General features: G+C 47.1%; 1 protein-coding gene across 1 annotated transcript in view; it reads left to right on the top strand.

The window, feature by feature from the left end:
* The first annotated feature begins 23,982 nt into the window (after window positions 1–23,982).
* The window catches only part of LOC139262693 (putative ammonium transporter 1), a 106,532-nt gene continuing 104,304 nt past the window's right edge, over window positions 23,983–26,210 (top strand). Inside the window, exons 1-2 of the mRNA XM_070877845.1 lie at window positions 23,983–24,076; window positions 25,911–26,000. Coding sequence (XP_070733946.1) covers window positions 23,983–24,076; window positions 25,911–26,000 — 184 coding nt within the window. The remainder of the gene's footprint in view (window positions 24,077–25,910; window positions 26,001–26,210) is intronic.

Here is a 26,210-nt window from a genome sequence, read left to right as displayed (position 1 = left end):
CTGCCTGACCTGCTGAGTATTTCCAGCATTTTCTGTTTTTATTTCAGTTTCCAGCATCTGCAGTATTCTGCCTCTGAGAAGACCACTTGCTCACAGTCCTGGGGTCACATGGAGATGATGCAGAGGCAGCAAAGAGGACAAGCTGCTCGCAGATGGAAGAGGAACAAGCAGAAGAGGAGGAAGCGGAAGGAAGAGTGCAACCCAGGCAGCTCCTTTCTGGCTGGGGTATCTGTGATTGAATCATCTACCAGTGACCACAACCCCAATTCCCCTTTCAATATTTCTCCCACACTTTACCATCCCTTTGTTATTGACCATCACAGTGTTCTCTTGGCCACAAAGCTGAAATGAAACCCTACACAAAGCAAACTTTCCAATCCAACTTTATAATCTATCCATCAAATATGACATCAAAAAATCAACTAATCATCCTTGTGAATTCCCTTAGTGACTATTGTGTGTGCCTGTGCCTATCCTCATAATGTCACACAGTGCTACCCCAGTGGCAGCAGCATGGCTGGTGAAAGGCTGCTGACTTTCAGTGGAGGACACTGCAAATAGCCTTGCAGGACGACCTGCAAGGAGCTGGTGGCTCGAAGTGTCAAATCGAGTGACAGTGTTTCTTCTTCATTCCCCTCTCCCTCTTCTTGGTCAACCGTTGGATGGGCAGGTTGGATTTTTTGGGTGTGTAAAACGAGGAAGGAACAAGGGGAGGCCGGGAAAGCAAGAGGTGCATACTTACACCGTGCGCAGCTTGTACATCACGTGTGTGCAGCCCAATGGCCTCCAACAGTGACGCCATCTAGTGGCTAGTGATCCCAAAAGTACATACATGAGATATTGATACAGTCTTTTACAAATTGAGGCAGTCCGATGTTTTACGCTCCCGGGTTGACCGTCTCAGTTCAACTCCAGCCTTGGGTGAGTGTTCAGAGTCTGTTGTGACTGGTGGCTGGATGGCTGACCTGGTGGGAGTGGCAATAGCCATGTCAGTGATTGAAAGTCCTGATTCACTGATGACCACCGAGTCCTCTGATGACTGGGGATAGGTTGGTTGGTCGTCGATTGTCTCTTCCTCCAACTGTTCGTCTGTGTGCTGCAGCTTTGTCTGATCCATATGTTTCCTGCATGTTTGCCCATTTTTGAGCTTGATAATAAATACTCTGCTGCCCTCCTTGGCCATGACAGTACCAGCGATCAACTTGGGACCCTGACCATAATTCCAAACATATACAGGATCATTTGCAGAAAAAGCCCGTGACACAGCTGTGCAATCGTGATACCCTTGCTGACTTTGTCTTCTATATTCAACATGACTATTCAAGTCAGGGTGTACAAGAGATAACTTGGTCTTAAGACCTCTCTTCATCATTAGTTCAGCAAGCAAGACACAAATAAGCATGTGTGGTCTTGTCCTGTAACAAGCAGTATGCATGACAGGCGGGTCTGCAGTGACCCTTGGGTTACTCGCATCATACTCTGCTTTATGATTTGGACAGCACGTTCTGCTTGCCCATTGGATGCTGGTTTGAATGATGCTGACCTGACATGTTTGATACCATTGAGTTTCATGAACTCTTGAAACTCCTGACTGGTGAAGCACGATCCGTTGTCGCTAACAATGATGTCAGGCGTACCATGTGTCGCGAACATGACACTGAGATTCTCAATGGTAGCTGTGGATATGCTGAATGACATGATTATACACTCTATCCACTTCGAATATGCATCCACCGCAACTAAAAACATCTTCCCCAGGAAGGGACCTGCAAAGTCTATGTTGATCCTGGACCATGGTTTGGACGGCCACGACCACAGACTCAGCGGCGAGTCCGCTGGTGCTTTGCTGAGCTGCATGCAAGTGTTGCACTGATGCACACATGATTCCAGCTCAGAGTCAATTCCCAGCCACCATACATGACACCTGGCAATGGCTTTCATCATTACAATGCCGGGATGTGTGCTATGTAGCTCACATACAAATTTCTCTCTCCCTTTCTTGGGCATAACAACATGATTGCCCCACTGTATACAATCCGACTGAATAGACAGTTCGTCTTTGCAACGAATGTAAGATTTGGACTTCTTGCACATTTGATTGGGTATGGCAGACCAATCACCTTTGAGGATGCAACTCTTCACCACCGATAAAATCGGGTCCTGGCTGGTCCAGGTCTTAACTTGTTGAGCCGTGACGGGTTCCTTCACTCTCAAAAGCATCCATAACTAACAATAGGTCCGCCAGTTGTGGCGTTTCCACCTCCGGTGTGGGCAACGGCAGACGGCTCAAAGCATCAGCACAATTCTCGCTACCAGGTCTATGGTGAATGACATAATCATAAGTGGATACTGTCAGCGCCCACCCCTGGATGCGGGATGAAGGTATTGATACCTTTATTTTCAAAGAACAGTGAAATCAGCGGCTTGTGATCTGTCTCCAGTTCAAACTGAAGACTAAACAGGTACTGATGCATCTTTTTAACCTCATACACACAGGCTAGTGCTTCTTTCTCTACCATGCTGTCGGCTCTTTCCGCTTTACACAAACTTTTTGAAGCATACGTGACTGATTGAAGTTTACCCGATTCATTAGCTTTCATTAGCTTGTTGGAGTACGCAACCAATTCCATATGACGAAGCATCACAGGCCAATACTAAACGTTTACAGAGGTCGTAATGTACCAGCAGCTTGTTAGAGCAAAGCAGATTAGTGGCTTTCTCAAAAGCTCTGTCTTGAGACGCACCCCACACCCAGTTGTCGCCTTTTCTTAGCAGCATGTGCAGTGGTTCTTATAAGGTGCTCAATTAGGTAGGAAGTTACCGAAGTAGTTGAGTAGACCCAGGAATGAACGCAGCTCTGTCACATTCTGCAGCTTGGGTGCATTCTTGATGGCCTTGGTTTTCGCGTCCGTGGGCCTGATACCGTCAGCTGCAATTTTCCTCCCCAGGAATTCGACCTCTGGTGCCATGGAGACACACTTCGAGCATTTCAGTCTGAGTCCCACTTTGTCCAAACGATGTAGAACCTCTTCCAGGTTGTTCAGATGTTCCTCGGAGTCACGACCTGTGATCAGGATGTCATCTTGGAACACGATGGTTTTCGGAACGGACTTCAGTCGATTCTACATGTTCCTCTTAAATATTGCTGCAGCTGAGCGAATTCCAAAAAGTCACCTGTGATAAATAAACAGTCCTTTATGCGTGTTAATGCACGTAAGTCTCTTCGACATCTCGACCAGCTCCTGTGTCATGTCGGCCAATGTCAAGTCCAGTTTGGTGAACGACTTCCCCCCGGCTAGCATTGCAAACAAGTCATCAGCCTTCGGTAACGGGTACTGATCCTAAATTCGAAACCCTTTTGATCATAGCCTTGTAGTCTCCACAGATTCTGACTGCCATCACTTTTCAGCACAGGAACAATGGGGCTGGCCCATTCATTAAATTCAACCAGTGATATGATCCCTTCACGCTGGAGTCTGTCCAGTTTGATTTTGACCTTCTTCCTCATCATATATGGAACTGCCGAGTTTTATGATGGATGGGTCTTGCATCCGAGTCCACGTGGATCTGCACCTTGGCTCCCGTGAAGTTGCAGATGCCTGGTTCGAACAGCGAGGGGAACTTGCTCAGTACTTTGACACATGTGTCTTTCTCCGACGAAACCGCCTTGATGTCCTTCCAGCCGCATCTGATTTTTTTCAAGGCAGTTCCTGCCAAACAGTGTTGGGCCATTGCCCGGGACAATCAATAGCAGTAACTCGTGAACTGCACCGTCATATGACACTTTAATTGTGACGCTGTCAATCACCGTTATGAGTTCTTTGATGAACATGCGCAACTTGACATTGGCTGGACTAAGCCTGGGCTTCACAGCCTTGGTATCCCACAGCTTGTCGAATGCCCTCTGGCTCATTATCGATTGACTTGCTCCCGTGTCCAGTTCCATCGATACCGGCACCCCATTAAATTTCATGTTGATCATTATCGGTTTGCTCTTAGTTAGGAATGAGTACAGTCTGTACACTTCCTCCTCTGGTATCTCGGATTGCGTATCCGGATCCGCGCTAGTCTGACCATCATCCTCCAAGTGGTGTATCACAGCACCCTTGCTCATCTGTGGACACTTGCGCTGGAGATGCCCCACTCTCAGACAGCCTTTGCAATTATATTGCTTAAATCGGTGCTGCTGGTGCCGGTGATTTCCCCAACAACGCCAACACAGAGAAGTCGGATGCATTCCCGCTGGCGGACTTTGGGCAGCCACACGTTTTGCGTATGCCCTGCCATGTACCGCTCTGCCGAACGCCGAATCAATCATATTTACAGTTTCGATTTTTCACTGATATCTGCTTTAGACTTCTATCCGTCGTCATGCATAACTGAGCGATCGTGATGGCCCTGTTCAAGTCCAACATCTCCACCACCAGTAGTTTGCGCAGGATCACCTCGTGGTTGATGCCGATTACAAAGAAGTCCCGCAGCATGTCTGCCAATACAGCCCCGAACTTACACGATCCCGCTAGACATCTCAGGTCGGCAACGAATTCCGCCGCATTCTGGCCTCCGAGTGAATGTGCGTGTAAAATCTGTATTTCGAGATGATGATGTCTTCGTCTGGCTTAAGGTGGCCCTGTACCAGTGTACACAATTCTTCATACAGCTTCTCTGTTGGACCCACAGGCAAGAATAGATTCTTTATCAGACCATAAATTTTTGGACCGCAAACTGTGAGGAACACCGCCCAGCGCCGATCTGCGTCGCCGACCTCCTCCATTTTGTTGGCCACGAAGAACTGGCTCAAACGGCTCACAAAGTCTGCCCAATCTTCCACAAATCGCTCCAACAATCCAACTGTGCTCATTTTTGCATGCAAAGGTTCTTGTTGCTTCGTCGCGAAATGTTGTGTACGCAGCCACTATTAGACTGAGTACTGTTTAACTCCAAGAGGTATGACCTTGGCTCTGCTTTATTAAGGCCCAAAGTGACTAATATACAAAATGGCTGGCCTTTTATACTTGGGCTGCACGCACCCCAGTGGCCTCCAACCGTGATGCCATCTAGTGGCTAGTGATCCCAAAAGTACATACATGACAAGGGGGAAGTGGGATTTGAGAAGGAGGATACCAGCATCTTGTATTCTTTCAGCTCTGCCACTGGCCAAGTGCTCAGCCATGCACCTGCCTAGAATGGCCAGCACCTTCTCCACAAAGTGGGTGAGGTGAAGCTAGGAATGTGAGGTGTGTTTTGTTTTTGGTAGAGATTGTTGGTAGGTGAGTGAAGGGGGTGGTGGTGGAGGGGGAGGTGTGGTGTTGTCGTGCATGGTGCAGTGTGTGAGGCTAGTGGTACAGTTGGTGGGAGCCGACTTTGGAAGATGTAGTCATTAAACTTCTTTGGGCACTGGAGCCATGTCCTTGGGGCGACACTGTTGGCAGTGACGGCCTCGGCGATCTGGTCCCACGTCCTTCTGGCCCCCTGTGTGTCGAGACCACTTTTGATCCCCTGCACAAAGCTGGAATGCTGTGTGCAAGACCCTGAGTTCCCTTTCCCTGACCTATTGAGTCATTTGTGTTCGTGTTGAAGCACTTTTATCAATTTTTTACATGCGGAAGACAGTTCCTTTAAGAGCTGAAGGCAGCCATTTTGAAATGATTCTTAATGTTTTTTTTCCAGAAAACAGTTGCGCTCTAAGGGCTGGAGACTGCATATTTTGAAATAATTTTTCCCCCATTAGGGCTTGAGACTGCTTTCTAAAATAACAGCCTTGCGTTAAGAGAAGGCAGCCTCGCTACAGGGACACTATGGCTACGCTACATTCGACTTCTTGCTGAGCACACAGCCTGAGGTAGCGCATTCCTCGCTAGCCTGTGTGCACCAATCATTCAAATCAGCCGGCAGTGCCAAAATAATTGTGCTGTCTCGCCTGTTTTCGTGTCTTATCAGATTTCTAGGCCACAGTGCTTATACAATTTCCCTGCCTTTTTTACTTTAAAATGTCAGCCTGCTGTGTCTCCACTTGGTGATCAATGGCAGACGATCTTGACAATTTGAGTTACAGCAGCAAATAAATGTCACAATGGGAAGAATCTTCTTCGGCAGACCCTCGGAATCCAGGATGACTTGTTTCCACACTAATATGAGTCACAGGTGACTGATGAGTGCAATGTGGGACCTACGTCTGCCACAAGTGGCAAAGAGACTCGAAGTGTTCGGCACCTTCTGGATGCTTTTCCTCCACTTTGAGCGGTCTTGGGCCAGGGATTCACATGTGTCAGTGGCTTTGAGGGTGTCCTTGAAGCGTTTCCTCTGCCCACCTGCTCGCTTGCCGTGTCGGAGGTCTGAGTAGAGCGCTTGTTTTGGGAGTCTAGTACTGGGCATGCGGACGATGTGGCCCATCCATCGGAGCTGATCGAGCGTGGTCAATGCTTCGATGCTGGGGATGTTGGCCTGAGCGAGAAAACTGATGTTGGTGTGCGTGCCTATCCTGCCAATAGATTTGCAGGAGTCAGCATTGGTGGTACTTCTCCAGTGCTTTGAGGTGCCTGCTGGACATAGTCCATGTCTCTGAAGCATATAGGAGGGCGAGTATCACTACTGCTCTGTAGACCATGAGCTTGGTGCCGGACTTGAGGTTCTGGTCTTCAAACACTCTCTTCGTCAGGCGACCGAAGGCTGCACTGGCACACTGAAGGTGGTGTTGGACTTCGTCATCGACGTCTGTACTTGTTGACAGTAGGCTCCCGAGGTATGGAAAATGGTCCACGTTGTCCAAAGTCATGTCATGGATTTTGATAATCGGGGGCAGTACTGTGTGGCGGGGCAGGTTGGTAGAGGACGTTTGTCTTACGGATGTTTAGTGTAAAGTCCATACTCTCATATGCTTCGGTGAAGGTGTTGACGATGGTTTGGAGTTCGATCTCCAAGTGTATGCAAATGCAAACGTCGTCTGTATACTGTAATTCAATGACCTGAGGATGGGACGACCTTGCATCTGGACTGGAGGTGACGGAGGTTGAACAATTTCCTGTTTGTTCTGTAGATTAGCTCCACTCCAGCCTATTGAGGGTGAGATGGAGCATTGCAGCAAGGAAGATCGAAAAGAGTGTTGGTTTGATGACATAGCCTTGCTTGACCCCAGTCCGCACGTGTATTGGGTCTGTGGTCGATCCGTTGGTCAGGATCACGGCTTGCATGTCATCGTGAAGCAGAAGGAGGATGGTGACAAACTTTTGAGGGCACCCGAATTTGTGGAGGACACTCTACAATCGCTCACATTTGACAGTGTCGAAAGCCTTTGTGAGGTCAAAGAAGGCCATGTACAGAGGCTGGTGCTGCTCCGTGCATTTTGTTGAGTTTGATGCGCGGTGAAGATCATGTACACTGATGTTTTCCACCATAATTCCTCTGCAGCCACACCTCAACATCACCTTCCCATCTCCATAACATCACCTTCCCAGTGATTTCAATCCTAGAACCAATTTCCAGACCCTACCTAGCCCCATTCTCAATACTACTTAATGCACTAGCTACAACCTACCACCTTTCTGGAACCCTTTCTCTGCCATTTTTTTCTGTATCTTTGGCTATAAAAAAAGGTAAAAAATTAAAGGGTAAAATTCCAATTGCATATTCTCAGTGTACAACTGTCAATCAGTAACTTTACCTTAAAATTCACAACAAACTTAAATGACATGTAATAACTATCAAGACCACTGATTTACTTTCCACACAAATATGTACATAATTATGGAATTCACAAAGCAAGACATTGCTTTTATATAGCGTCTTCATGACATCAGGCTGTCCCAAAGTGCTTGATAAGTAGTGAATCACTTTTGAAGTTGTTGTAATGTGGGGAAACATGGCAGTTGGTTTGCACAAGGTCCCATGAAAATCAATGAGAAAAATGGCCAGTTAATATGTTTTATGGATGTTGGATTACGGATAAATATTGGCCAAGAAATTGGGATAGTGCAAAGGGATCTCTTACATCCATCTGAGAGAGCAAATATCTCATCATTGGTTTAACTTCACATCCAAAAGACTACAGGCGGAAAATTCAGTGCTATGGGTGCTGTTTTGTGCTGAAAATTGGATCCATGCCATTCTCACTCATACTTCTGGTGTGTGCCGTGCTGGACCCCATCTTGATGAGGATGTTAAAGTCGGTGCTGGGGGCATGCGCCAGAAGTATGTAGAGTAGGTGGATCATGATGTCAATCAGCGTGCAATGCTGATTTGATACAAGCACTGCCATTCTTTCCTCAACACTGGAACGAACATCCTGTGTTAAGTATGCACAGCTGAACATGCGCTCAGCAGCAGCAAGGGCCCTTTACCAACGATACTTAAATGGATCAGCAACCACTCTAAGGTTAGTTGCTGATTTATTTCTACTGGCTCTGTGTAAGTTTATAGAAGTGATTGCTTTCTGGAGTTGTTTAAAGTTGGTGAGGTGACGGAGTGATGCTGCAAGTGGAGAAGGCCTTGGTTCTGGTCAGACCAATCATGGGTGCTCTAGCTGCCATCTGCCTTGGCCTACAGCTTGACAGGGAGATGGAGTAGAGGCAGCAAAGAAGTGGACAAGCTGCTTGCTGAGGGAGGAGGGGCGGGGGAGGGAAGGGGTCTAAGCAGGAGACCTACCCACTTAGGGTCATCCGAGAGCAATTCTCTTACCTCAGCCTAAGATAGGAGCAGTGTGTGAGGCATCTGCGCTTTACGAAGGATGTGCTGGCGGAACCCTGCCACCTCTTGCAACCAGACCTGCAGCCTCATACCAGGGCATGGACAGCGCTGCCAGTGGCTGTGAAGGTGACTATGAATTTCTTCACATCGGGATTCTTCCAGTTTGGAGAAGGCAACATCTGTAACATCTCCCAGTTCGCCGTCCACTGCTCTGCCTAAGCGAGGTGACAGACACTCTTTTTGCCAGGAGAGGGGACTTCATTGTCTTCTCTCTGACCAAAGAGAAATAGGCAAGCGTGCACGTGGCTTTGCCAGGATAGTGGGCTTTCCCATGGTGCAGAGCGCCATCAACTGCACGCACATGGCTACTGCTGGCATTCACTACAGCAGCTGTCTTTTCCCAATTCACTTTGCATTGCTGCCTGGAGGACCTCCTGGCCCCTTGTAGAAAGAGGACCTCTCTCCTATCCACTTTCTGCATCAAATGTTACATCCGAGAACCTTGGTGCTCACTCTCTCCCCTGTTGTGCTATGATTAGTTGTTTTTCACTATCTTCTCCAACCCGTCAATGAGCTGCTGCAGGTAGAATGCAGTTCCTCTTGAAGAGGTGCAGCCTCCCTTTAAGTAACGCAGGCTAGCTTTAGTTGTGCTAGCCTTGCACAAACTTTGACCCCCTGCTGAGCTTTTAGTGCTGGGCTGAATGCTACAATTATGGAAATAAACTGGCAGCAAGAAGTTTACGTGCTGCCTGCATTTTTCTGAACAGGCGCAGGTTGATCGCACATCGTAATCCTCGTGCTCGTTTTCAGCCTGCAAACCAATTTCTAGGCCTACATTCCCAAAATATATTATAAAAATGCAATTTAACTTATTGAATCATCATAAATCAGTGCACTTGATAAACTCTTATACGGTATAAAACAGAATGGGGCCGAAATGTGGTGGTTACCGGCAGCCGATAGCACCCCGGAGAGGTTAAACCTCGGCGCAAATGGCTTAGTACCAATGTTTGATGATGTCACCGCCAGCTGCAAACTTCAGTTGGGTTTTTGCAGCGGTGCAAAGAAGTATCACCTCATCTACTACCAGCAGGGAAATCGTCCAATGACCCGATTTTCGTTTTTTGCGCTATCGGCTGGTGGGGAACTCGCCACAAAAAGTTGACGTTCACAAGTCAAGATTACGATGCCGGGGCGGTATATAACAGGAGTAGCAACCGGGCACAGAGGTCATGGTGAGTGCTACATATTCTCTTCGCACAGTGCGTAGGTGTTGGCGTGCTGCCGCTGCTGAGTACTTACCTTGACGACTACCATTTTGGCAACATTGACGGGTTCCATTTAGGATCCATCGCCAAGTAGCATCTCTCTATCACCTTTGGCAACTTAATGGGGTCAGTGCTGGCACACCATGCCGTGTTGCGGTGACTACTTCAAAGGTGCTGGCTACAGAGACGGGATATGGCCATTATGGGTCCACACCTGAGGAGAGGCCACAGATGTTGGGGCAGGAGGCCTTACCCACCCCTCAAACTATGGATTACCGTGTGCATTCTTCGTACCTTGATATGTCCGAGGAGCGGTACATAAGAAGGCTGTGGTTCTGCAAGGGGGTGGTCATGGAGCTCTGGCACCTCCTGCACACAGACCTCGAAGCTGAAATTGGCACCAGGACCTCGCTGTCAGTGCCAGTAGTGACAGTAGCACTCAACTTCTATGCTACCGGGTCCTTCCAGGCTTCTGAGATGATATATGCAACATCTCGCAGTTTGCGGTAATTGCTGCATTCGCCAGGTAATCGATGCTCTCCACAGCTGATGAATGGACTACATAAAGTTCAGCATGTCCAGAGAGAACCAGGATTAGCGCTCCTGTGCCTTCACCAGGATAGTGGGCTTCGCCATAGTTCAGGGAGCCATTGATTGCACGCATGTGGCATTGCGGGCCCTGCCTCACAATGGAGAGGTGTTTTGCAATTGCAAGGGCTACCTCAATGTCCAGTTGGTGAGCGACTACAGCAGATGATCCTCGCTGTGAATGTCCGCTATCCTGGCAGCTGCCACAATGCCTTCATCCTGCGGGAGAGCAGTTTGCCACGACTGTTCCAGCCACCACATGAAGGGCGTGGCTGGCTGCTTGGTCACAAAGGATATGGTCTAGCCACCTGGCTGATGACTCTCCTCCACAACCCCTGCCAAGCAGCACTACAACCACAGCCACGCTACAACCAGGACCATAATAGAGCAAACTATCGGGGTTCTAAAGCAGCATTTCCGTTGCCTTGACCATTCTGGAAAGACATCTCAGTACATCCCTGATAGAGTGTCTCTATTCACTGTTGTGTGCTGCATGCTGCACAACCTGGCCTTCATGAGGGGCAAGCCATTGCCACCAGCTGCACCTCAGGTGGATGAGGACGATGAGGAGGAAGACGAGGGACATCAGCCACGGAGGAGGCAGCCTGACACTTTTGCCACTGTGTGTAGGAGGTGCCAGAGCTTCATGACCACCTTCTTGCAGAACCGCAGCCTTCTTATGCACTGCTCCTCGGACATATCAAGGTACGAAGAATGCACATGGTAAGCCCTAGTTTGCGGGGAGGGCTGCTCATCTGAGACTCATTGCGCAGCGATTCCAGTAAATGACGCAACACATGCCGAATGGCCAGCCTATTCACCTGGCGATGTGCTGAAGGCATCGCGCCCCACCCTCCAACCCTCCATGTATATAAGTTGTGCCACAATAATGTGAAGTCTCAAAATAACCAACAAGAGTGTGCCGTAATGAAGCACAACACAGAGCCATCATCAGCAGTAAAATTATGAATGGAACAATGCCCCTGCAATCACCAAGAGGCAAGTGCAACTATGTACACGCCTTAATATTCCAATAAGGTCAACATATATGGTCACGAGGCTATCATTGGTTAGTGGGACTTGTGCAGTGATTTACCACCCCTTCCTTTTTACCCTCCCACCCTTTCCTTTTTACCCTCCCACATTGATTGCTCCTCCTCAATGGGGTCTCAGTGCCTGCAGCAAGGCTGGGTGGAAGTTGCTCTGTCGGTGCCGCAGACACATCTGAGGGTCTAGCAGTATGTTCCCGACCAGCTTTAGACCTGGAAGGCCCTACTGCAGACTGCACCACCTCAGCATGGGCGGCAGTAGTCTCGGCTGAATGGGTTGCAGACAGCGGCAGGTGCAAAGGCGGAATGACAGTGGTGGGAGGCGGAATGATGTCATCCTGAGAGAGGACATCATGTTCCATCTCGACCGACATGCTGCCACTCCCCTGAGCACAGATTGCTGGCCTGCTTCGGCACTGTTAGCTTGCCGTTGAACTAATGGGAACCCAAACATGATGGCAGCACTCAGTGCTTGCGTGGCATCAAGTTGATTTTGTATCAGAGAAGAGTGAGTCTGTATCAGGGCAGACTGTGTCTGCATCAGAGCAGAGAGTGCATTGATGCCACCACGCACTGACAACATGACAGAATGCAGTCACTTGTGGCTTCCACCATCCATTGCTATCTACCAAGGATGGGCTGCTGAGTCGCAAGTGCAAATGTTGAGGCGGAGTGCATTGAGACTCTTGGGCACCCAACAGATCGCTGTGCATCCGCAATGATTGTCTTGCAACAATCTCCAGCTCGGGGTCCTCATCAGAGTGCTGCTGAGCATCACTCAAGCACGCACTCACTCTCTGGGGAACTGGTCCCAGAATTTCCACTCCCCCTTGGCGTTGCTGCAGGCCACTGGGTCCCAGAGCATCACCCTCCACCAACTCCCCAAACATGCCCTCCTCGACTGAAGTGGTGTCCCCAATCGCTGAGGCAGCTGGCTCCTCAGTGACTGGCAGAGAGGTGTCTTCTGCCTCCTCTTCGTCTCCACCTTCGCAAGCACTGGATGGCTCATATGCAGGCTCTTGGGCCTCTGGTTCATCATTTGAAAGCATGAAGCCAGAGAAGAGTGGTTACTGAAGGGGAGGGGGCCAGGACTGGGAAAGGGGTTCTGAAATGCCAGTCTCATGAAAAGTGGGGAAGGATTGTGGTGTCCGGGCTAAGTGGCCTGATAGAGGATACAAAGATTCTCAACACTTTCCAGAGGGGGCTCTGCTTCACCTGCCACCACCGCATTCACTTGTGCGCCCATGATGTCTGAAACACGTTCCTCTACCGCACTGAGGGCCTGGAGGTCAGGGTGCCCTCCTCCAGTCTGCATCTGTTCATGCCGCTTATGCGCTAGCTTGCCTGCAAGAAGAAGCAGAACATCTGAGTTAGTGTCCTTCTATCTGTCTGTCTGAGGTGTCTTGCATAGTTGAGTAGATGTTACTGTATAGGTCTTCACAGGTCGATGTCATTCGGAATAGCTGCGTGCACTAGGCATGGCAATGCTAGAATTTGGGGACCTGCACCTAACAGTTAAGGTGAGACTACCATCTTCCACATGCATCTGGAGACTGAGGAGGTATCAAGACCAGGCTTGGGTCTCAATAATGGAGCAGGAAGTCTATGTGCGCATGCAAGCCCAGGGAGTGGCTGAGGCTGAAAATGCGAACTTTGCATCTGTGCTCACCCATGAAGAGCATAGGGTCCTACACATACTGATTGAGGAGAGACTGCACAGACAATACATTGTGCTCAGAGCATAGCATGCTAAGGTTCATCTGAAAGATACCCTGACGAGTCATGTCAGATCGTTGAACTTTTTCCTGCATTGGGTGGCTGTCCTGGGCACCATGTTTCTCGCAGACACGCTCTGCACAACTTCCCTCCACAATCTTCAGAACGTCTGCAGCTGAGGCCTCCTGTCAGTCTCGCTCCACAACAATTCACCTCGCCTCTCGTCCAGGAGTGTTTCCACAGCAGCGGCAGAGAGCCAGTGTGCACGCTGATGAGCTGTCGCCTCTGCCATCATCCCCCTCTCAGTAAGAGCACACAGGCAACAAATATAAGCATGAGGTGGTGCCTCATCACATCACCACTTCAATTGAATCCAGATGACCCCAGTATGTCTGTTGCGCAGCTACAAATGCTGATTACAGCTCGGGTTTTGCCGTCCCACTTATCACCAGTTAGCAGCTGGAGTGGTGTGTAATGCCTGATTTACCGCTCCAATCTCCTCTTCAGGTGGTAAAACTGAATTTCGTGTGGCAGCAGTAATTACCGGCAGGCAGTAAAATCACCGACCAGGCGGTGTCACTGCCTCTACAAGGGGGATACTGAATTTCCACCCCAATTGTTGGCATGCAGGTACAGCAGGCGGTTAAGAAAGCAAATGGCATGTTGGCCTTCATAGCGAGGGGATTTGAATACAGGGGCAGGGAGGTGTTGCTACAGTTGTACAGGGCCTTGGTGAGGCCACACCTGGAGTATTGTGTACAGTTTTGGTCTCCTAACTTGAGGAAGGACATTCTTGCTATTGAGGGAGTGCAGCGAAGGTTCACCAGACTGATTCCCGGGATGGCGGGACTGACCTATCAAGAAAGATTGGATCAATTGGGCTTGTATTCACTGGAGTTCAGAAGAATGAGAGGGGACCTCATAGAAACGTTTAAAATTCTGACGGGTTTAGACAGGTTAGATGCAGAAAGAATGTTCCCAATGTTGGGGAAGTCCAGAACCAGGGGTCACAGTCTGAGGATAAGGGGTAAGCCATTTAGGACCGAGATGAGGAGAAACTTCTTCACCCAGAGAGTGGTGAACCTGTGGAATTCTCTACCACAGAAAGTAGTTGAGGCCAATTCACTAAATATATTCAAAAGGGAGTTAGATGAAGTCCTTACTACTCGGGGGATCAAGGGTTATGGCGAGAAAGCAGGAAGGGGGTACTGAAGTTTCATGTTCAGCCATGAACTCATTGAATGGCGGTGCAGGCTAGAAGGGCTGAATGGCCTGCTCCTGCACCTATTTTCTATGTTTCTATATATGCTGTAACTTGCTGTAAACAACACTACAGGAGACCTGTTAGTAAACTAAATCTTGAACATAGTGTGTATTTCTTGTGTCAAACTTTCTGTAACACTTCTAGTCACCCTTTTGCCATCAGACTTTTTCATCACTGTTGCTTGGCTCAAAGTAAAACAGGAAGTCGAGGTGCAGCAACATATGAATTAAAGGCGCTAGAAAGCTAATGAAAAACTTAAGTACTTACAAAGGCAACCAATTCTAATCATAATAGCAGGAGCAGTCCATTCTGCTCATCAAACCTGTCTGCCATTCAGTTAGATGATGGTTGATCTGTACCTCAACCCCATTTACCCACCTTTGTTCCATATCCCTGGATACCCATACCTGTAAAAAATATCAATCTCAGTCTTGAAAAATTCAATTGACTCAGAATCTACAACTATTTGGGGGAGAGAGTTCCAGATTTCCACTACCCTTTGTGAGTTCTATTTTCACTCCTAAATGGCCTAGCTCTAATTTTATGATGCTCCTTATTATGATTGTCCCACCAGAGGCAATAGCTTCCCTGTATCTACTCTATGGAATTCCTTTATCATCTTAACCGTCTCGATTAGATCATCCTTCAACTTTTAAACTCAAGGGAATACAAACTAATTTTATGCAACTTGCCCTCATAATTTAACCCTTTAAGCAGTGCTATTATTCTGTGCTGTACCCACTCCAAGGCTAGTATATCTTTCCTGAAGTCCAGTGACCAAAGCTGAATGCATTACTCTAGATGAATAGCCAATCAAATGCAATAAGTTTTGATGATGTCAGTGTTTCTTCAGGCAAAAGAAAGAAGTCGAATCAATCACATCAGTCAAAAATTCTAGGTTATTCCAATATCCACTTTTACTCAGTGTCTAAAATTTCTAATGTCCAAAATAAGGTTTAAGATAAAATAAGAACATTAAAAATGTATTTGCAATATCATTAGATGGACCCATTGAATTATATTTTGATCTTTTAATGCCTTTGTTAAAGTTTTTATTTCAAGGCCTCAGTCTGTCGCCAGCCCTAGGATTTAATTAGATAGCTTTATCCAGTACAGTTGAAAAGATTTATGTCCAATCTGAGCATGTTACAGTTTGTAAAATTTCCCACCTTGTGCTTGTATGTTTTTCTTAAATAGTAGGGTGTCTCCCCTGAGAATTTGAGAGTCTCGTTGCTTTGTCGGAAAGGTTTCGGAACAAATTGGAGTTTAAATTGTCAAAGCTCTATCTCAATTAAGTTTCAGTGTGAACTACTTGTTTTTTTTAAACTCACTGGACAATTAAACTGCACCTGTGGATTTTTTTGTTGCTCTTTTAGAAAGCAAAGAGAGATTGTTTATCAAGAATGTATTTTTTCAATGGAAAAGTCAAAGGGCTAAAAATTCAGTTGGGTATCGCCTCCCGTTAGCGCCCCAGAGTGGCGGTAAAGTGTCGCTCATGGCTTAACGCCTGGCTGCAGAGATTGCGGCGAGCAAACAGTTATCGCCTTACCATCTAACGACAGCTAGGTCTTGACGTCAGTACGCGTGCAACGCCTCACTAGTGCCCCGGGCGTGAACTTCAGTTTGTTACCGACAGCCTCTGAACACACCTGAGAAACCAGACTGCCCCAGCTCCTTTGGGTGATACCGGGAGGGTATTTAAAGGGATGAGCAATTGGTTCACTCAGAGTTCACAGTGAGTGCTATGTTTACAATAGCACACTGCGTGCATCTCTGTGATTACTGAGGCAGATTGTCTTCAAAGTGACAGTTAAGTAGCGATTTTAGGTGTGCATTTAGAAGGATGCAGTGCTTACGCCACCTTCGCCTCCTCCAAGCTATTGGTAGGTGGCGCCTACAGAGAAGGGAGATTGGGAATGTGGGGCCACAAATGTGGAGACCCTGTCGTCGTCGGGTAGGAGGCCTTACACCCCGGGTTTATCGGGACCACTTATCATATCTGGACATGTCTGAGGAGCAGGGTGTTAGAAGGCTACGGTTCCACAAGGAGGTAGTCACTGAGCTATGCCATCTCCTGCAGCCAGACCTAGAGGTTGCTATCGGGACAAGGATTTCGTTGTCTGTCTCAGTGAAGGCAACTGTGGCATTCAGTTTCTATGCCTCTGGTTCCTTCCAGGCTACAGCAGGGGACATCTGCAGCATGTCGCAATTTGCTGCTCATAGCTGTATCTGCAAGGTCACAGATGCTCTCCACCGCAGGAGAATGGACTACATAAACTTTTGTGTGACGAGGGAGAAATGGGAGGAACGGTCATGCGGGTTTGCTAGGTTAGCGGGCTTTACGATGGTTCAGGGCGCCATTGATTGCACCCACGTGGCATTACATGCACCAGACCAGAATGCGGAGGTGTTTCGCAACCACAAGGACTACCACTTTCTCAATGTACAGTTGATGTGCAACCACACGTAGTGCATCCTCGCTGTGAATGTCCCCTATCCTGGCAGTGCACACGATGCTATCATCCTGCGGGAGAGCACTGTGCCACGAACATTCCAGCCACCACATGATGGTCTTGGCTGGCTGTTCGGCGACAAAGGCTATGTTCTAGCCACCTGGCTCATGACACCCCTCCGCAACCCCAACACCCGTGCTGAGCATCGGTACAACAAGAGCCATGCAGCCACCCGGAACCTCATAGAGCAGAGTATTGGGGTGCGAAAGCAGCATTTCCAATGCCTTGACTGCTTTGGAGGCAGCCTTCAGTAAACCCCTGATCAAGTCTCGCGCCTCATTGTGGCCTGCTGCATGCTGCACAACCTGACCATCATGAGGGCCCAGGCATTGCCATTGGGGATTGCAACTCCACCTCAGGAGGAAGAAGAGGAAGAGGAGCATGACGATGCACGGCATAGCAAGGATTGCATGTCAGCGCATCATCCTGCATTGATTCCGATGAATCAATGACCAGATGATGACTGGGCCTCATAGTCACATCGCTTGTGCTAGGCTCATGGTGCAGCTCCGTGAAATTCACAATTCATACACATGACAGCACTGCAAATGGTCAAATCAACATTTTATTATCTCTAACAAGAGTGTGCCCTCAAGCAGCACACCAATAACCCTTCACCAGCAACTAATAAGGACTGTAACAAATGCCCCTTGATACAGCATAACAAACAAGCAACTTCATGAATATGTATACCAACGCCCCTCCCATGTAAAATGCAAGACCAGCTCCCATGAACTATATTATGCCAAGACCGTTCCACAAATAACAGGCATCAAACATCAACAATGAAATATGTACAATTATATTTACAAGATGTGGACAACTGGCCATGGTGGTGAAAGTCATTATTCTGACTTACTCGCATATTTTCGACCCCTTCACTTTTCCCCCCACCCATGCCTCGTGCTCCTCCTTAATGTGTCTGCAGCATCTGCAGCAAGGCTGCTTGAAAGCTGCTGTATCTGTGAGGTAGAGACTGCAGATGGCCTAGCAGGATGCCCTGGCCCAGATCTGGGCATAGAAGGCTCGGCTGCAGACTGCACCACCTCAACATGCGCGGCAACAGTCTGGGATAGGTGGGGTGCAGACTGGGATGGGAGGTGCAAAGGCGGAGTGGCAATGGTGGGTGTTACGTATGTAAACTTTACTAATGTGCAAGACTTGCCACCAGGGGGCGCACCTGTGGGAAACCCAAGGGTCACTTGTACACCCCGGGCAAGCAGGTATAAAAGGCAGTCTACCATGCTTCTTCCTCACTCTGGAGTTACATTAAAGAGACCAAGGTCACAACAGTTTGAGCTTACTGCACAGAGTCTTGTGGAGTTATTCTGAACATAACAGTGGGAGCCGGAATGGTGTTATCGTGAGAGAGGACAACACTTTCCATTTCCATCAACACACTATTACTCCCCCGTGGCAGAGCCTCTGCATTTGGAGCAATCGGCTGGAGCACAGATTGCTAGCCTGCTTCGGCACCTGACTTCCCTGTTGGACTGTGGGGAATCCCGAGAAGATGGCAGCAATCAGTGTTTGTGTGTCAATCTGAGTCTGCATGAGAGCAGACTGAGAATTGAAGCCACCAACCAGTGACTACATCACATCACGTAGGCCTTTCATAGCTTCAGCCTGTGATGTGATAGCTGCTGCCACGTCAGCCATGGCACGTGCCACATCTCTGGGTCCCCACGGTCACTCATCGACTCCAACATCCTTTGGTACTTGCCAAGGATGGGCTCGATGGAAGGCTCAGCGGCGCGGGCAATGCTTGAGGCGGCCTCCCCCAACCCCGCAGCAAGTGCACCCATGCTCTGCGGGACCCTTGCCAATGCACCCATAAGCTTGTGGTGCATCACCTGAGACTCTCTCACCATACCCTTCAAATCCAGGTCCACTTCTGAATCAGGCTCAGAACTACTCAAGTGCCGCCTCACCCTCCGGGGAAATGGCCCCCGAGCTTCCCTTCGCGCTGAGTGTTGCTGCAGGCCACTGGGTCCAGGAACCTCAGGCTCGGCAAACCCCTGGAAGATCAGCTCATCTACCGAGGTGGTGTCCCCACTGTCTGCAGCAGTTGGATCGTGCTGGAGTGGCACAGAACTGTTGTCCCCTTCCTCCTCGTCTCTCCCGTCGTTGAAGGTAGATGCCTCACGGACAGACTGTTGCGCTTCTGGCTCATTATCTGTAAGTACAAGATGTCAGAAGTGTTGGGAGGGGGCAGGAAGTGAAGAAGGAGGTGACGTCGGACATTTATACGTAAAGTGGCAAAGGCATGTGGTTTCGGGGTAAATGGTCTCATATAAGAGGGAAAGGGGATGAACATACCTTCACTGTCCCCAGGGAGTTCGGCTTCCCCAACTGCTACCGCACCCACTTGTGCACCCATGAGGGTGGCCACTCACTCTTTCACCTCTGTGAGGGCATGGAGGTCAGGTTCGCCTCCTCCAGACCGCCTTTGTTGGCGCCTGTTGTGAATGAGTTTCACCTGAAATAACAAACAGGTGTGAGCAAGTTTGCAACTAATCGTCTGCGACATATGCCTTGCAGAGTTGAATAGCTGCTACTGTATGGAAGTGTGCAGATGTCCATTTGACTCAGTAGCTGCTCAGAGTGACTGTGTGAATGGTGGGATTTGATGGCTACCAGCTAAGAACATAAGAACTAAGATTAAGGGTAAGGCTAAATTTTCTAGAATGCATAAAAAGAGTGAAAAGATAGTAAGAGGAGGGGTGGGCTGAGTAGGGACCAAGAAGAAGAGCTATGCATGGAGGCCCACGGTATGGCTGCTGAACTGACACGGAACTTTGCAGCTCTGTTCAGCAGCGAAGCCTGGTACACATAGTGAAGGAGCACAGACTGTATATTGTGTGAGACAGTGAGGTTCAAATTATGGTATTGTAAGAGTAATATAAAGGGAACTCACCCTGATGACCCGAGTGAGGTTGTTCAACTTCTTGCGACATTGTGTTGCAGTTCTGGGCATCGTGCTTCTTGCAGACACATGCTGTGCCACCTCCCTCCATAAATGCTGAAAAACTCTTGGTGGTGGCCTCCTGCCATTCTCAGCTGCAGTACATCTGTTTGCCTCTCCACAGCCTCCATCAAAGCCTCCAGGGCCACGTTGGGCACGCTGGCGACCTCCAGCCTCAGCCATGTTGCCGCTCTGACCTGACTGCGATGGTGACACTGCGCCTGCACAGAGTCATCTTAGATCCTCTTTAAGAAGAGGCTGGTGCGGGAATGTCTGACGACCATTCGCTCTGGGAATTTATCGCAATGATTTTCGGCCCTAAGAGAATTGTGCAATGACAGATTTACCGATCCATTTCCCTCTTGGGGTGCTGAAACCAAATTTCGTGGTAGACGCCATTAACTTTCACAAGGCGCTACACTTACCGACCAGCCAGGTTTACCGTCTCAAAATTGGTGATACCGAATTTCTAGCCCAAAGTGTATTTCAAATTTTTTTTTAATTGATTTAAATCTAGTCGAAAGATAATTTGAATTATTCAATCATTGTGCGAGCAGCCCAGTTCATCTTTTCTACGGATCTTGTGAATCAACCTGAGAAGACTATCAACTTTTCCAGGGTGGCTGGATTTCCCCAAGTACACCACTAACATATCCATACATGTCTTCTGCAGGAATGCTTTAAACTTTCGCAATAGGTAAGAGTTTCATTCATTCTCCATGTGACTGACACACTCCATTATGCATGTGAATGTATGCTATCTAAGGAGCTGCCACAGTTGGAAAATTTCCCTTTCACACATAGCATTTGTCGCTTAGCTGTTACACATATGCACCGCAGGCTGCCTGCTGCTGGCACTGAATTTAATGAATGAAAAATCATGTAGCACGTTTGAGATGTTCTGATATGTGCTGGTAGTGGGCTCAATTCCCTGTACCGGTGTATACATAGAAAATTAGCCCCAGATATTAGAAAAGTTCCTCAAGTATTACAAAAAAATTGCAACGGAAATAAATAATTGTTGCTGTGGTACTTGCAATGCTGTATGACACGTCGACTAGTTTAATTTTAAACTTCAAAATTGTAAGTCACAAAAAGAATGGGTGTGTATTTGGCAAATTAATTTCAATACAGGTGGTGCATTTTGATAGGAAGAATATGAAGCCACATACTCCTTGGAAAATAAGGGTCTGAAATTACCCCTTCCCTTAAGACCTGTTGCCGCCGGAAATCAGCGACCACGCTGTGCACTGCAATGGTCACCGATTTCTCGTGTAATGGTCGCCATTTTTTAAATTCAGATCTGCCGTATCCGGGTGGTGACCCGCTCCCCCTACTAATGCTCTGCTGCTGCTGATCCATCGTAAGTGCGTCATCACAGATGTTTCCCTTCGATGGCGAAATTCCACCGAAGAAATCTTGTTCCCGCCACGCGGTGCCAAAATCTGCTTTTTCTCAGGTGCAGTGAGTTTGTAGTCCTTCTAAAATGGCAGTGCGACTCGCATTAATAGGGAGGAGCTACTGACGCTGCCGCCATGTTTTTTTTTGTCGGCCGATTACCATGTCAGGCCGACAATTATTCCCCCGGGTTTGGCCAGGCCGTCAACAGGCAGATTGGCACCCCCTCTTGTCTACCAGGCTGAAACACAAAGGAGAAAGGAATAGAAGGTTATACTGATCGGGTTAGATGAAGAGGGGTCGGAGGACGCTCGTATGGAGCATAAACACCGACATGGACCAGTTGGGCCAAACGGTCTGTTCCTGTGATGTAAATTATATGTAACAAACAAAATGCATAAGAGAGAATAGTTGCAAATACTGTAAATCTGAAATCAGAACAAAAGGTGCTGGAAATATAGGAAGTCCGTCAGCATATTTACATTTCAGGTAAGGGCAGTTTGTTGGAATCAGCATGTGTACTTTATTACTAAATGTATATAAGTTTCAACTAGGTACAGAACAAAAACCATTATTTTGTGTTGAGTTTATATTTAGCACAAAGTTTTCATTCTTTAAATGTCTTTTTTTTCTGATTTTAAGCAATGTAGTCCAAAACAACAAGTCAAAATTAGTTATTATATTACATACAATTTTCTTTGGCAAGGACTGAAATATTTGCTGTCCCTAGTCCTGGTCAGTAGTGTAATTTTCCACTGGCCCTCATTTCCAGCATGTCTCTTAAGCTGGTTGCATCCTATGTTTCTAATGGAGCCACTCCGGGACACATGGGAACACTTTCCATTGGTGAAATCACCAGACTATGAATACGATCGAACTCAGAGATCTTTAGGCAGGTAACAAAATTGACTTTTCTTTTAAAAAAGCAATGAAACTTCTCAAGAGGGTAATATTTTATTCAGGAAAATTAAGGAGCGCTTTCAATGAAAAGCGCTTCTCCAGATTTCCCTAGAGATTTAAAGTTCAAATCAAATCTCTTAAAATGGGATTATTTGAATTCATTTTTAAGAAATCCAATGTATTTGACTATTGCTACTGATAACAGGTGGTGCTTTGCTGCATTGGTATACTATTTAACTTACTTTTGTGTTGTCTTTCCATCACTGGAAGTTTAAGGCATGCTTTTTTGTTTTCATTTTCAATTTTAATACTTGTGCTATAAAGCCATTAAGTTACAGATTTTGTACTATTATCCCATACAAGGACATTATACAGAATTACCTTACCAACAACCATATGAAGGTAGAAACTGAGACAAATACCATCAAAAGTTTGAATGGACATTCAGGCAGTGAAATTCGATTTGGCTTGAAAATGGGTGTGGGGATGGCAATATGTGATCTGTCCGCGCCTGTTGAAAGGAATTCAGACAACATGTAAAATTTGTGCTGCTTGCTACTTTGCATGATTGCAGCATACAGGCCAGCACTGACTGGATGTGTGCTCAGCAGGGGGCCGAAGTCCACGATATTAACGCGAGGCTAGCCTGCGCCTCTTAAAGGCAGTCTGCACCTCTTAAACATGGGCTGTCTTCTGGTGATCAATTTGGGGATATTAGAACCAAGTTGAACCTGCCCCTACCTAACATCCACACATCTATACTTCCAACAGAAATCATGGGGCTGCAATTTCCCCTACCTCGGCGGGTTGGTGGCAGGTCTTAAACTTGTTGCTGGCTCCAACCCACTCTGTGAAATAATTTTACGCTGATTGCGCTTGTTAAGCTCGCCCAGTGCTTAACAAGCGCAATCAGTGTAAAATTATTTGTCACCCAATTGAAGGAAGCAAGTCTAACAACATCATTTGATGACATTTCATCAGCTGGTTTCCTTAAAGGGACCATGCGCAAATTTAGTTTGACAGTTGTGCTGTCAGTGTTCGGCAGCACTGAGGTGCACGGCTACACCCATGACTCTCACCATCTGCATACAGAGGGAGTCACAGCATGCAGGAAGGTTCTCTTTCCTTCCAATGGGCGGAAGAGACCTCCCCAGGAGATCAACACAGCCTGGTTGCACATTGCACCAGAGGACACAGCAGGAATGTTATCAGCAGGACCAGGCTCCAGCGGCGCAAACCTTTCACTGATCTCAGTGGATCACGAAATGTTACTGCAAAGCCACACTCAACCTCATCCTGCTGTGCCATTCATCACACCCCCATCAATCTGCCTTCCCTACCCTACTCCTGCACAACCTTACACCAACTTACCTTGCACCTCCGCTCATCCCGCTCTATCTACATTATTACTTCCCCATCTCACTAGCCAGCCCTCACACTCACCTCATCCTAATCCAATCATACCAACTTTCAACACACAAGGGTTTTAGCCAAAGTTCATGTAAAGTTTCTGTTAATGTGCTGTTAAACATTGAAATCTTTATTTTCAACACTTTGCGTTCTTGGACAGATTTGTGTGCACCTTTGGAAGTGGTTTAGTGAGTTGCAGTGAACGGTGAGACATAATGGTACTCCTGCAATGGTGATGAGTGTGAAAGGAATGGCTTGGGCATTGGCAGGATTATTTATGGTGTTGGTGTGGGGTGGTGCCAACCTGGCACATCATGTGGCAGGTACAGCATCAAGTGAAGTAAATCTGGCCATGTGGAGGCCATCCCTGGCCTCCCGGGTAGCAATGTGGTCGGGTGGTGATACCTTGTGTCCTGTGCAACTTGAGTTGATTGCGGAGAAGGTTGGTGTTGTTGTTGTTGCACTGGTGTGCCTGGTGCTGCTGGTGTTAGGGCTGGTCGTGGTGGGATCCTGAGGACCAAGGTGAGATAGTTTCAAGGGCACCAATGCTAATGTAAAAAATGGCAGGTGAAGTTGAGGTAATAATAATAACTTCTTTTATATAGCGCCTTTAATGTAGTAAAACGTCCCAAGGCACTTCACAACACTTTTACAACACGTTAGATATTGACCAATTGAGAGAAAGAGAGAAAGAACGAGAGAAGGAAGTGTAAAAAGAAGTTAAAGGCTCAAGTCCGAAGCGGCAGCCAAAATGTGCATGCAAGCGAAAAACTAAAAAAAAGAGAAATTGAAATTAGATTATAAATAATACAATAAGGAGTATACAATAGTAAAATCAGCATGATAAAGATTAATTATAATTAAACAAAATTAAATAATATATACCATAATTATAAATTAAGTTAAAATGAGAAAATCAGCAATTGAATCAAATTAAATCAGTTATTAGCTTTCTTTAAGATTTATTCCCTGTCCAGTGATTCAATTAATCTAAAAGAAACAATCACTGTCCTCCATCCTTGTGATGTCATAATTTTATTACTCTTTATTTCTCATTTTGTCCTCTTGATAGGACCTGTAATAGCTCCAGGCTCAAGCTGCCTCCATTGTCAGGGAGACGCTGATGTTTAAATCTCCCTCCACACATTCCAGACTCGAGCTTGCTCCGTTGTCAGCGAGACGCGAATGTTTAACTCTCTCTCCAGTTGCTCCAGGCTCTCGCTGCCTCTTTTGTCAGGGAGACGCTGATGTTTAAATCTCCTTCAAGCTGCTCCAGGCTCGCCCTGCCTCCGTTGTCAGGGAGATGAAGGTAGCGATGTGTCACTTGTGAGAGAGGTTGTTCCAATGAGGTGACACTGGATAGAGAGTTTGCTCCAAACACTTGCAACCTGTATAAAGCTCAATCTGCCTTCTAAATGCAGTAAGGAACAGCTTTTGGAAAGTGAACAGCTGTGAGATGAGAGCTATAATAGCACATTTGCAGCTGTCAAGTAAAGAAATGAATTCATAGTAACAGAGCTCCCAACATCCTTACCTGAGGTGATCCCCGAGCAGCGTATACCCAGTGGACAACCTGATAAAATGGTAAGGAGAGCTCAAAATACTGTTTTAAGGGATATTAGAAAGGTCATAATGATGTAAATTACCTCCCCTGCCACTGCGTGTCGGGTGTGTTGTGCCCTGACAGACCCGACATCTGAGAAAGTCGGGTGGCGGCAGATTGACAGCTGGGTTCCGACACACTGTTTAAAAAAAAAATTCTCACCCAACCCACCACTAAACACGCCTGCTGACCCCCAGAAAATTCCCCCCGGGTAGCATTAAATAGTAGAAATCCTTTTCAGTTTTCCCCTCAGTGATCCAGAGCACTGAGTCTAATTTTAGCGCTCTACTAACAGCTCAACTTATACCAGCTAATTCGGCGCAGACCAGGAATCAAGACCCTGGGACTTTCCTTGTCTGTATGGCTCAGTTACTCATTGCCTTACTCAAAAGTTATCAGGGGAGCCCATGCAAGACCCTTGTTAGAATCTCCGGTAATGGCACTTGAGCTCTTTTACAAATTGTAAAGTTCTATGCATGCAAGTACATGTTGGATTTCAAAAATAATTAATTACAGTATTGTAAAATTAAATGTATTTTTCCCCTTTAATTCAGTTATGAAAGTTGGATTGACTTGCTGCGAAGTTGGGAAATCACCAGCACAAAGTACTGTTGCCATTATATTTAAAAATGTGGTAGATACATGTAAGTGTTTTCTGTTTCCAAGTACTAAGATTACTTATTTTGCTAAAGTGTGTTGCAGTTTAACTTTTTGCAAAGTATTTCACATTTTCAAATGAGAGGCAAATTGGGGAAAATATTTTCATTAAAATAGATACTGCATCAAATGGAGTGACTGTTAGCATATGAAGCAGTGGAGGTGTACAGTCACTGAAGTAACACCAGCTATGTTTT

This window comes from Pristiophorus japonicus, chromosome 4, assembly GCF_044704955.1.
Source record: "Pristiophorus japonicus isolate sPriJap1 chromosome 4, sPriJap1.hap1, whole genome shotgun sequence".
Lineage (NCBI taxonomy): Eukaryota > Metazoa > Chordata > Chondrichthyes > Pristiophoridae > Pristiophorus > Pristiophorus japonicus.
Note: the sequence above shows the minus strand (reverse complement) of the source record. Positions and strands in the feature narration are given on the sequence as shown.